General features: G+C 43.9%; 1 protein-coding gene across 2 annotated transcripts in view; it reads left to right on the forward strand.

Annotated features, from left to right (window-relative positions):
• The window catches only part of COL3A1 (collagen type III alpha 1 chain), a 107,891-nt gene extending 101,473 nt beyond the window's left edge, over positions 1 to 6,418 (forward strand). For both annotated transcript variants that reach the window (XM_082223477.1, XM_082223478.1), the window contains 5 exons: positions 109 to 216; positions 1,734 to 2,007; positions 2,839 to 3,026; positions 4,340 to 4,582; positions 5,235 to 6,418. In XM_082223477.1, coding sequence (XP_082079603.1) covers positions 109 to 216; positions 1,734 to 2,007; positions 2,839 to 3,026; positions 4,340 to 4,582; positions 5,235 to 5,381 — 960 coding nt within the window. In that variant the 3' untranslated portion in view covers positions 5,382 to 6,418. The remainder of the gene's footprint in view (positions 1 to 108; positions 217 to 1,733; positions 2,008 to 2,838; positions 3,027 to 4,339; positions 4,583 to 5,234) is intronic.
• Positions 6,419 to 13,071: the final 6,653 nt, after the last annotated feature.

The raw sequence follows: 13,071 nt of genomic DNA on the forward strand, positions 1-13,071 counted from the left end.
TGTTGATTCTGTCCAACCTGAATGCATTCTCAAATTATGGCTAGACAGTTGAGAGAGAACTAACTTTCTCCTCCTCCTCCTCCTCCTCCTTCTTCCTCTTCTGTTTAGGGTCCCCCTGGTCCAAATGGCCCACCTGGAAAAGATGGTACAAGTGGCTACCCAGGTCCCATTGGCCCTCCAGGTCCTCGTGGAAGCAGAGGTGAATCTGGCGCTCCGGTAAGGGAATCAGCACTCTTTAAGATGATGAGAAGTGAGAAGCATCGTCTTGAAAGCTAGTCTCCATACCGTCTGGGAGCCTAGCACAAGACTTGACAAGAAGGGAGATCAAGTTTGTGCCCAAAGGGATCTGAACAGAGCTTCTCAATAAAGAGTGGCAAAAATAAAAGCTGCAGAGTTTAGCCTGACCATGCTGAATTTCAGGCAAATGGCTTTTCCTTATGAGAGCTGTACCTGAGCCACAGTTATGGTACCCAATCCTGAGTGTGGGAAGTAGGAGGCACTAAACAGACAGCTTCCGCTCTACAACTGGCCACATGCACAGCCAGTTACAATGAAAGTGAAGGTGTCTATCCAGCTGGCCTCACTATTCAGATTTATTCAGATTTGTTGCTCACAAAGCTCAAGCCGGGTTCTTGTGTATTTCATCAGTATGATGATAAAATAGAAGGATTAATAGAATAGAATAGAATAGAATAGAATAGAATAGAATAGAATAGAATAGAATAGAATAGAATAAATAGATAATGATTATTATATTTGCTGTTTCTATTGGGTGACTGTACATTTCCGAGCACAAGTCAAAGTGTTGGTGCTGACCTTTAAAGCCCTAAACGGCCTCGGTCCAGTATACCTGAAGGAGCGTCTCCACCCCCATCGTTCTGCCCAGACACTGAGGTCCAGCTCCAAGGGCCTTCTGGTGGTTCCCTCGCTGCAAGAAGCCAAGTTACAGGGAACCAGGCAGAGGGCCTTCTCGGTAGTGGCACCCGCCCTGTGGAACGCCCTCTCACCAGATGTCAAAGAGAAAAACAACTACCAGACTTTTAGAAGACATCTGAAGGCAGCCCTGTTTAGGGAAGCTTTTAATAGGTTATTGTATTTTAATATTCTGTTGGAAGCTGCCTAGAGTGGCTGGAGAAACCCAGCCAGATGGGCGGGGTATAAATAATAAATTATTATTATTATTATTATTATTATTATTATTATTATTATTATTATTATTATTATATAACAAGGCACAGTTATGGACTGAAATATCACTGGGGAGAGGACTAGTCTGAAACCTTTCCTATCTAAATAGTCCAGTGTCATGTGGTTAGTGGAATAGGGGAACTAAGCTAGTCCCCTAAATGTTCCCAGTAAATAAGAGTATTAAAGCATTAAAGCCTAGTGCCTTCTTTCCAAAGCCTGGGAAGCTTCTGCCTGGTTTAGGGAGGGAGATATGACACTCATCCCTGCCCCTCAATCGCCTTCACAAGCTGGCCCTAACTGTTCAACTATTTTTAAAAAATCACCACGCGCCACTGAAATAGCCACATACAAGACCAGATCAAAGATAAGCTTGACCAAAGGATAACTATTTAGTCCAACCCTATGTGGAGATTTTGAGCCTAGTGGCTTGCAGCATAAGGCTAAAAGTGCCAGTAACACTGACTGGTCCTTTTCTTTGAGTGTACAAATGAACTAATGTACATGTGCATTTTTGAGTTATGGGCGGGGCTTGTTTTATTTTCTAGGGTCCTGCGGGTCATGGTGGTCCTCCAGGGCCTCCTGGTCAACCTGGAGCTCCTGGTCCATGCTGTGGAGGTGGTGGCCCAGAGAACCTTGAAAAAGGACCATCCTATTACAGAGACCAGCCAGATGAGGACAAAATAGCCATGAGCGATATTTTAACTTCGCTGAAGTCAATCAACAACCAAATCGAAAACATCGTTAGCCCCGATGGCTCACGGAAGAACCCAGCTCGGAATTGCAGAGATCTGAAGTTCTGCCATCCTGAACTTAAGAGTGGTATGTTCATTTCTGTTCTGATCCCAGGTCTTAGAGAAGTCAGTGAGAAATATGCAGTCTCAAGAAAAGAACCGGGCATCGCGAGGGACACAGAACTGCCCCATAGATCTCTTTTCCCTCTCTTTCTGGTAAAGACTAGTAATAGAAAATGTGGTGCTCCGTTGGTACACTATGCATTTCTTAATCAATGACAGCAAATGATGCTGCACAATGTAATGCTCAGTGTAATCATACTATATATTTCCATGAAGAGGGGAGAAGGAGGGATCGACTAGTGGCTGATTCCTGCACTTAGCCACAACAGGAGGCAATGAACTACATTAGCTCCAAGTCTGGAATAGTTTCAGGGCTGGATTGCAGGCAAATTGTGGAAATAATAGGGCTTGGGATCCTATAACTATACTATATAACTATAACCTATAACTTTAATGTTTGACGTTTTATTCTGTTTCTGTATATGCTGGAAGCTGCCCAGAGTGGCTGGGGCAAGCCAGTCAGATTGGCGGGGTATTATTATTATTATTATTATTATTATTATTATTATTATTATTATTATTACCAAAGTGCTTGATGTGCCTGATAATGAAGAAATGTGTCGGGGGAATGTGTAGCTGTTATTCAGTTAAATTAGACTTTGAAGGAAGTGTAAAGATTAACAGTGCTTAATATGACTCAGCAAACGTTAAGAACATACAAGTGTAGAGTAATATTATCATTTAGTTTTGTATTCTTCCCAAAGTAACCCCACAAGGCAGCAGAAGCCTTTGGCATCCAGCGTAAGGAAGAATCTAATCCCAGGTTAAAGAATGCCCTTTTGCTTTGTCACTTTAGGGGAGTACTGGATTGATCCCAACCAAGGTTGCAAATTGGACGCCATTAAAGTATACTGCAATATGGAAACTGGGGAGACGTGCATCAGTGCTAATCCTATGAGTGTTCCAAAGAAGAACTGGTGGACAAGCCCGGGACCCGAAAAGAAACATATTTGGTTTGGAGAGTCTATGAATGGAGGCTTCCAGGTAAGAAGAACGATGCGTCTCCAGCCCTATCGTTCAGCCCGGACACTGATGTCCAGCTCCGAGGGCCTTCTGCCCTGTGGAACACCCTCCCATCAGATATCAAGGAGATAAACAACTATCTGACTTTTAGAAGGCATCTGAAGGCAACCCTGTTTAGGGAAGTTTTTAATGTTTGATGCTTTATCGTGTTTTTAATATTCCGTTGGGAGCCACCCAGAGTAGCTGGGGAAACCCAGCCAGATGGACAGGGTATAAATTGTTGTTGTTGTTATCATTAATATTATTAATATTATTAATATTTGGTCAAACAAACCTTGACTTGAGAGTGTAATTAAATTGCTTCTCAAGAAAGAAGCAACTCTGGATCCATTTCTAATTGAATGAAAAACATAATTGTCTTCTCTCCCAACTACCATAGCAACTTTCATGGCTCTTGCCATTTTTATCAGATGTTTCTTGCATTGCTAATGCTGATTTTTTAAAATATTTTAAAATGTAATGTTACATGCATGGATATCTATATATATTTCCAAATTTATACGCTTGAATTTAAAAGGGGGAGGACTGGAAAAAATTTAAGGACTATTTACAAAAACAATATAAGTTATATGAATGTTAAAAATTTTCACGATTCTGAAACCATAGCTTCAGCAACTAAAGTTGGGAACTAGGAAATTATATTTTAAGTAAGAAAAGGTTAAATTTTAAGATAATACTATGTTTAATTTAGGATATAAGTAATTGATGGAAAGTATGAAAAATTTGAGGTATAGTATTTGAAAAGTACAAAATAAGGTACGAAACAAGGTAATAATTTGCTGATAATTTTATTATAAAGAATGCAGGGTAGGGGAGATGTGAGGAAGTCCAGTTGGTTATTTGAAAAATGTGTTGGACGGTTGGTTTTTCTTTTTTATTTCTCTTTTCTTTTTCTTGTTTCTTTGTTTCTGGCTTCGGTCTATGTTTATAATCTTTGTATCTGAAAACTGAATAAAATATTTTTTTAAAAAATAAAATAAAAGGGGGATGTACTGGGGGAAGGCATTGATTGGAAAGACACCCCCCCCCCAAAAAAAAAAAAAATAATTATCAGGAAACAACCTTTGCCAGCTCTGGAGCTGGTATCTTTTCTTCACTTTTATTTCCTCTCCATTGTTTCCAATGGTGGTGATGGGGAGGTGGTCTTTAAAAACTGGGGAAAGCTCTTCCAACTTCACGGCAAGAGCCCAGCATGGCTTTGGTTTTGGTGCACGGACTGCCTATGCCGTCTACAACCGTCTACAACAAACAAGCCTTTTGTGTTTGCCCCACAGTTCAGCTACGGAGACCCAGATCTTCCAGAAGAAGTTGCAGATGTTCAGCTGGCCTTCCTCAGAATTCTTTCTAGCCGAGCGTCTCAGAATATCACCTATCACTGCAAAAACAGCATAGCTTACATGGACGAGGCCAGCGGGAATGTGAAGAGAGCCCTGAAGATGATGAGTTCTACCGACAGCGAAATCAAGGCAGAAGGAAACAGCAAGTTCACATACACTGTCCTGGAAGATGGCTGTACTGTAAGTAAACATTGCAAAACAAAATTGAGATTCGGTTCATTGTTCCATTATGAAATTTCAGTTTTGCAAACCTCCTATTCTCACTCCTAATCTTGTGCATTTTAAAGAGCCTTAAATTTGTAGTTATATCTTTCGATTGGATTTTATAGTGCAGAAGAACTTTAGCATTTTCCCTAGCTGACACAAGAGTGAAAAGTGGAACAGGAAAGTAAAACTTTGGGGCAATGCTTGCTAGCAGGGTGGTGGAAACTTTGATTCGAGCTTCCACACATATAGTTACGTACAGACATCTCATCCTCTTCACTGGATGACCAGTGACCAGTGAGCTACTCCCAGCTCAGATTGGACTGATGAATAAGGCTATCAATGGGAATAGCAAGGCTATCAATGGCTGCAAGTCAGGATGGTTGTGTGCTACTTCCTTTATCAAAGGCAGTATGCTCTGAATTCTACTTGCTGCTGATTAATACTACTGCTAATAATAATAATAATAAGCATTTTATCCCTCACATATGACTCAGAAGTCTGGGGAGGAGAATCACGATGGGTCGTTCATACTTCCTCCTTCACCATGGAAGAGCCTGATAGATATTAATCCAAAGTGTCGCTAATCAAACCTTTTTAAAAGCACTTTCTGCTTTGCATTTCACAGAAACACACTGATGAATGGGGTCGAACCGTCTTTGAGTACAGAACACGCAAGACAATGCGGTTGCCGGTGATAGATATTGCACCCTTCGACATCGGCGCTCCCAATCAAGAATTTGGTGTGGACATTGGCCCGGTTTGCTTCTTATAAACCCGAGAATCATGCTCATTCCGAACCCCAACAAACAAATTCACACTCCCATCTTTGCTCTTCTTGTCTTAACCTTGTCAGCTATTAAGAGTCAAATCAACTGTATCCCAGTTATTTATTTGCAAAAAAATTCTGGAGAGAGGGAGGAAAGAGATAAATTGAGATAAAAAAATACCATTTTCTTATTTTGCTCTTTACACGACATGCAACAAAATCCCTTCTGCTGTTTCTTTCACCAAAATTGGGGAGAAAAAACCTTCCAACAGTATCTCCATGGTGCTACATTACAACCTCAACACTCAGTACAGCAAAACTGTAATTATAATTGAATGCTTGCCCACCAATCAAGCACTGACGGATTCCAGCATCCAAGTTTGCCCTCCAATATAAGATGCAGTTCATAAAGCTAGAGAGAATTCCCCGTTTCAACTACCTCAACATGGACAGAAACTGGGATGAGTTTGATGATTCACACCAAGAGAACCAACTCAAAAGATGTTGGAACCAATGAATACATCTGGTCAGGTGGTTTTGTTTCTGTACTGATTATTGATGAACAGAGTACAGTCCATCTGAAGAAGTGAATGCCCCTAGTGTCAACAGACTAATATAATTTTATTGCTGGACTGCATTGTGTGATTTTTTTTTATTTTTTTTACCGGGTGCTCCTATACTTTCCTGTCATTGCTGGTCAAGACCACTAAAATTAGGGAAGTGTAAAAAGATTAATGTGATGGTGCTAGTTGTGTGATTTTTTTCCACTCCTAAATCTGCAAGCCAGGTTTATTGGCTTGCGTTAAAACATCAAGGCTTGACAACAATTGTAAATGTCTCTCATCAAAAGTCGTATCGTCGGTAGGCCATTGCTGAGGGCTTTTCTTCCTTCCCTCTGTAAAAGTCAATAAAGATGCAAAATCGTGAGCTTCTTTTGTCACATTAACACATTTATAGTGTTGGAGGTTAACCATCTTTGTAAGCTTTTATATGGTTGTTGGTCTTTTCCTTACAGAGACACATAATAAAATATTGTAATAAAACTCTAGCGTTGCCGTTTATGTGTTTTGCTAGATAAATCTCTTTCCGTAGGTTTCATCAACAATGAATTTAGCATAGTGATCATTTATTTCTTCAGTGCCATCCAGGCAGGTCAATGGCATTTTACAGAGGAGCACGGCAAATTAGCCAAGAAGGAATTTTACAATCTACATTTCAACTGAGGAGCGGGATGGAGCAGAGGGAGAATAGCGGGGGCAGAAAGGGAGCAAATGCAGCTTCATGTATTTAGCAGGGCCGTCTTACCCATAGGCGCTATGGGTGCAGGGCACCCGGGCACCAGGCTCTCAGGGGCGCCAGGCCGAGAGTCCAGGGCCCGAGAGTTGAGTCCAGGGAAGAGCCCGCCCATTGGTCAGAGCTCCACAGCAGGCTCTGCTGCTGCGGGAGGCTCTGTGCCATGAGTTCAGGGACGACCGAGCCAGCAAGACACTGAGGCGGCCGGCTGCCTCCGCCCACCTGCATGCCTGGGACTAGGCAACTGGAAGGGGCGTTGAGCGGATCTTTGCACCCTGACGCCGCATATGCTTAAGACAGCCCTGGTATTTAGATATCATTTGGCTAAGGATGGGAGCAGATAACGGCCAAAGGGGAGGGAGTTGAAGGGAAGCGTTATCGTTGTTCTTGAAAAAGAACATCATTCTTGCAGGCTTAAAAACATTCAGCTGCCAGTTGGCACAATTTCCTTTCAAAGGAATATATTTTGTGTTGAGGCAGGTGCTACACTACCTAGATCAGCCTTTCCCAACCTGATACACTCCAAATGTCTTGAGCTCCAACTTCCATCAGTGATAGCCAGCACAGGCTGCGACTGCAAGGGAGCTTCCCATGGCCTTTCCATGGCCTCCACTGATGGCCTCCTTCCTTGGGCAGCTCATAGTGGCTGCTGGAGAGTGAGCAAGGAGGAGGGGAGGCAACAACCACCAAGGCCAAGCCTCATATGACATGCCAGCTCCAAGAGGCAGGCAGAGGGCAGGGCCAGCCTTGGGAGGAAGAAAGGAGAATCAGAGCACAAGGAGTCTTAATTTCTTTTCAATTTCTTTTTTCAATACATTTTATTCGTTTTACTAATAAAGAGTACAAATAAACACACATCAATAAAGTCATACTGGATCCCAAGACTTCCCCCCATCCCATCCATGGAGTCTTATTTTGAACATCTACAACTGCATATTAGTCCGTACTCCAGTTTTTTATTATATCAAACCATATTGTCCATAACGCTTTTTACACTACAAGTGAGTCAAAATCCTGCTCTTGTTTCCATCTGCTTACAGTGGTCTCCTAAATAACTTACAAATTTTTCCCATTCTTTTATGAAGTTTGTATCCTCTTCGTTTATGAGGTTTCCTGTCAGCTTTGCCATCTTGGCATAGTCATGGTTTGCCACTCTTCTCTGCTAGGGACTTTGACATCTTTCCAACTCTGGGCCAATAACATCCATGTGGCTGTTGTTCCATGTCTTAATTTCTATTTTTTAAAAAAATGCTTTGTGCATCCACGTCTAATCCTGCAGTTATTTACTGCTGTGTTTTCCTTTTTATAAATCTACCAAAGAAAAATAATACAATACAATACAATACAATACAATACAATACAATACAATACAATACAATACAATACATATTAAGGGGTTTCCTTGGGATGGTTGAAAGCATGTGTGCTGTGTCCCGCTGGTGTAGTGGTAGCACCACTCGCCCTTCTTCTGCTAGGAAATGCTCTGCAGGGGGGGAGACAAAATGGGGGGTCTAGTAGGGTCAGTTGGAGGAAGTGATAAATGTCCCTATTTTCATCTGAGAAATGTTGGAGGACATGCATTCATAACACCACCACTTCCTGAGACAGGGCAGGCATCAGTTTTGTGTGGTCCATGCTGTATCATCATGACCCCACCTCCATGCCATGGACAACAGGCAGCTACAGATTCTCTCATTTGTCCTTCTGCTGCTGGTGGAGTGAGTGGTGTGCTGGGTGTGGAGACAGAGGAGGTGAGGTTGCCTCCACCAACCAAGGAACCAGAAGTGGCGTCAGCACCGTGAACAGAACAGAATTTATTAATTTTGGTCACAGACCAGTTCCAGCTCACATACAATATCAGGGAAGTCATAAAACACAATAGGGATACATTTGAATTTGCAATTGGGTATAACAGGGGCAATACAGATATAGCAGCAGTTAAAAATATATAAGTTAAATCTTAATACTAAAATATAACCTGAAATTGTCACTTAAGGCCTTAGTCATTATGGTAGCACAGCTTGTTCCCTAGGATTTACAGCAGTCGCACAGAATTTGACCACCCTTAGCGTGAAATCTGGATCCCTGTCCTCTACCAGGGATTTTAGACATTGGAGTTTGGACCCATTTAGAGATTTTTGCATAGCAGGGATGATAAATGCAGAGTGTATATCCCCGTAGAAACCACAGCGTAACAAGGTATGAGAGACAGTTTCTACCTCCTTCAAGCCACAGGGGCAGACTCGTTCCGCGTATGATTTACCCTCGAATCTAGCGAGGGTAAACAACCGTCTGTATTTAAGTATTTGTAATTTTGACAGATATTTTGCTGAGGTGAACCCTCTCCCATTATCTTTTATTGCTGGGTTTTTATTCATTTCACTCACGTGACACACCATGAACAGAGAAGCTGGAGTAGGAGCAAGCAAGTGCTACTGGTCCGTCAACAAGGCAAGTGCCTGACTATGTGACCAGGTGCCAACAGGCCTGGCCTGAGATACCACTCAGTTCTCTCTTTTTTCCAATTTTTTTTATTAATTTCCCACATTTATAACAAAAATAACATTACAAAACACACAACAAATAAAAAACACATTTCAATACAAAAAACTAAACACAAAAAACAATTGCTTCTTCAGATACCTAATTTTTATAACACTGTTAACTGACTTCCTCTAATCCCTTCTAACTGAATTTCATTATATCACTTATGTAACAGTTCTTCAAATTCATATTATATCTTCTAATAATATTAGAAGATTCTGGAGAGCCAGTGTGGTGTTGTGGCTAGGAGCAATAGACTCGTAATCTGGGGAACTGGGTTCGCGTCTCCGCTCCTCCACATGCAGCCACTAACCTTGGGCTAGTCATACTTCTCTGAAGTCTCTCAGCCCCACTCACCTCACAGAGTGTTTGTTGTGGGGGAGGAAGGGAAAGGAGAATGCTAGCTGCTTTGAGATGCCTTCGGGTAGTGATAAAGCGGGATATCAAACCCAAACTCTTCTCTTCTTCTTAACCCTACAAGAGACTAACCTCTTCTCCTTCATTAGTATTCTAATCCTTAGTACTTACTACTACATAAAGGTAAAGGTAAAGGTACCCCTGCCCGAGCGGGCCAGTCTTGACAAACTCTGGGGTTTGTGCGCCCATCTCACATCTATAGACCGGGGGCCAGCGCTGTCCGGAGACACTTCCGGGTCACGTGGCCAGCGTGACAAAGCTGCATCTGGCGAGCCAGCGCAGCACACGGAACGCCGTTTACCTTCCCGCTGGTAAGCGGTACCTATTTATCTACTTGCACCCGGGGGTGCTTTCGAACTGCTAGGTTGGCAGGCGCTGGGACCGATCAGCGGGAGCGCACCCCGCCGCGGGGATTCGAACCGCCGACCTTTCGATCGGCAAGCCCTAGGCGCTGAGGCTTTTACCCACAGCGCCACCCGCGTCCCACTACTACATATTCTTATTCTAATCCTAACCCTGATTGTTACTCCAAGTACATTCTAATTATCTCATATTACAATATTTAGCTACATATTCTTTAAATTTCTTCCAGTCTTCTTGTGTCTCCTCCTCTTTCTGGTTGCAAATTCTTCCACACAGTACTCAACTTCAACTCCGGCAAAGATTTCTCATAATCCCACAAATCCATCAACACTTTATGAAACTGTTTTAACGTAGCCTATCAATGCAACATACCTTTTGCAATGAAGAGGAGTTTCTTGAGAGAATGAAAACAATTCTTTTATCAATATTCTTCTGCGGTGCTTGGACGGATGCTGCTACACATGGGCACTTGGGAAGGCATCCGTTTATATTGTTTCCACAGCCAACTCCCCTTTCTCCCAAGAATCTACACTGACATATTCACACATGCTCCAGCATTAGGCAGGGTCAGGTCTCTGCCTTGGGCAGCAGAAGCCTCCCAGGTAGCACTCTCATCGGCTCCCCACTGCCCTATCACCCCCACCAGTGATGGAGAAGAGGCGCCGCCATCGGCATTGAATTTGGGCAGGTACGTGTCCATGCTGGGTGAGAGTTCACCTGAAATTGGCGCCAATGGCAGTGGTGCTCCTCCACCAGTGGAGCGGTAGATGCAGCAGGGGGCTCGGTGGCAGCAAAGCGGGTAGTGGTAGCAGGAGCAGCTATAGTCGTGGCGGGACATGTGGCAGTGGCAGGGTAGGGCAGCACTCCTCGTTTCACCTCAAGCAGTGCAAAGGAACGTGCTGCCCCTGGCATGTTCACACCCTAAAGCAGAGGCAGTTAACCTTTGGCCTTTTAGGTGCTGCTGGACTATAGCTTCCATCATCCCTGACTACTGGCCATGTTTGCTAGGTGAGTTGTAACTAGAGAGAGAACTCCTGGTTATTAGGAAGAGTTTCAGAGGGTCCATAGCAAAAGACATAAATTGTCAGGCTTCGGGGAATCAGCTTCCTCCCCCCCTCTGGCAGTAGAACAGAAGTCACAAAATTAAAAGACGCCTGCTTCTTGGGAGAAAACCTAGACAGCATCTTAAAAAGCAGAGACATCACCTTGCCAACAAAGGTCCATATAGTTAAAGCTATGGTTTTCCCAGTAGTGATGTATGGAAGTGAGAGCTGGACCATAAAGAAGGCTGATTGCCGAAGAATGGATGCTTTTGAATTATGGTGCTGGAGGGGACTCTTGAGAGTCCCATGGACTGCAAGAAGATCAAACCTATCCATTCTTAAGGAAATCAGCCCTGAGTGCCCACTGGAAGGACAGATCGTGAAGCTGAGGCTCCAATACTTTGGCCACCTCATGAGAAGAGAAGACTCCCTGGAAAAGACCCTGATGTTGGGAAAGATGGAGGGCACAAGGAGAAGGGGATGACTGAGGACGAGATGGTTGGACAGTGTTCTCGAAGCTACCAGCATGAGTTTGACCAAACTGCAGGAGGCAGTGGAAGACAGGAGTGCCTGGCGTGCTCTGGTCTATGGGGTCACGAAGAGGCGGACACAACTAAACGACTAAACAACAACAACAAAGCAGAACAAAGGAAAGGAGTCTTCTTACCAGTTAGAAATCTTTAATGAGCACAGCAAGAGAACAAAGGATTCTTGTCCTAGAAATTGCGGAGCTCCCAATTAAGGGTTCCACCCACTTCCTCCCTAGTCACCCACGTCACTACCACGTTTTGTAACCTGATCTCATAACCACTGTGCTTTTGGTGCTGCCACCTTATCAGCTCTTCTTGACCTTGGGCTGAGCGGATGAATGTTTTACAGAGACAGTGAATCTGTTAACTCTCTCTCTCCCAGCACATCTTCTCCTAGCTGTTCCCCATCCAGTATTTCCCAGCTTCTGCCTTCTGAACTATGTCCCTCTGCAAACCGCTATTCCAAATCTATACTGTTCTCCTGCTCCTGGGAAGATTCAGGATCCTGGTCAGAACCAGGGGGAGGGGGAGGCTCCTACCATTCCTCCTCAGTGCATTCCTCCTCAGCACGATCTCTGACATAAATGAGGGCTCCAATCCCCAAAGAGAAAGTTGGTAGAAAGGCTAGAAATCCATATAAATCTTCTTACAATGTTTCTTCAAGTTAGGCACTCTCTCGTGAAAGGGTGTAGGCCTGTGCTAGTAGGCCCAGAACAATGGGGCCAATAGGCACTGTGATCATGCGATATTTCTCATAGGAAGCTGCCTCAAAACAAGTCATTCCATTGGTCCGTCTAGCTCAGTTTCATCTAAACTGACTGGCAGTAGCTTTCAAGGGATTCAAAATGGAGCATATGCCATGGATTGCACCTGAGACCCAGGAGCGCCAGCTTTAGGAGGTGGAGGAGACCGAACCGCCAAGCTGAGCATGACACAGCATCACAGTCAGGCTCCTCCTGGGCGCAAGAGAGGAGGAGCCAAGGCCACTGAAGCTGCAAAGTGCTGGGCAAGACCTCCTCCCTATGACTTGCCTCCTCCTGACCACATGCACATGACACAGGTTGTGTGTGTGAGACGTCTCAGGCATCCACCATTGGCCTCTCCATCTTTGGTCCAAGGTGGCGCCTCTGCTGAAATGCTGCAAAATTCTCCTTTCACACAGGCATGTCTTGCCTTGCATACATACTCCTTTCTAGGTTCTTCACCTGTGGAAAGACATCTTTGGATGCTCGAGGCATGATCTTTCACTCGAGAGTGGGCTCAGCGTGAAACCACAAACACTGGCCAAGCGACTTTTCATCTCCATGCAGAGTTTACAGTGGTACCTCAGGTTACATATGCTTCAGGTTACAGACTCCGCTAACCCAGAAATAGTGCTTCAGGTTAAGAACTTTGCTTCAGGATGAGAACAGAAATCGTGCTCCGGTGGCATGGCAGTAGCAGGAGGCCCCATTAGCTAAAGTGGTGCTTCAGGTTACGAACAGTTTGAGGTTCAGAACAGACCAC

This window comes from Podarcis vaucheri (genome assembly GCF_965113315.1).
Source record: "Podarcis vaucheri genome assembly, chromosome: 1".
NCBI classification, from domain to species: domain Eukaryota; kingdom Metazoa; phylum Chordata; class Lepidosauria; order Squamata; family Lacertidae; genus Podarcis; species Podarcis vaucheri.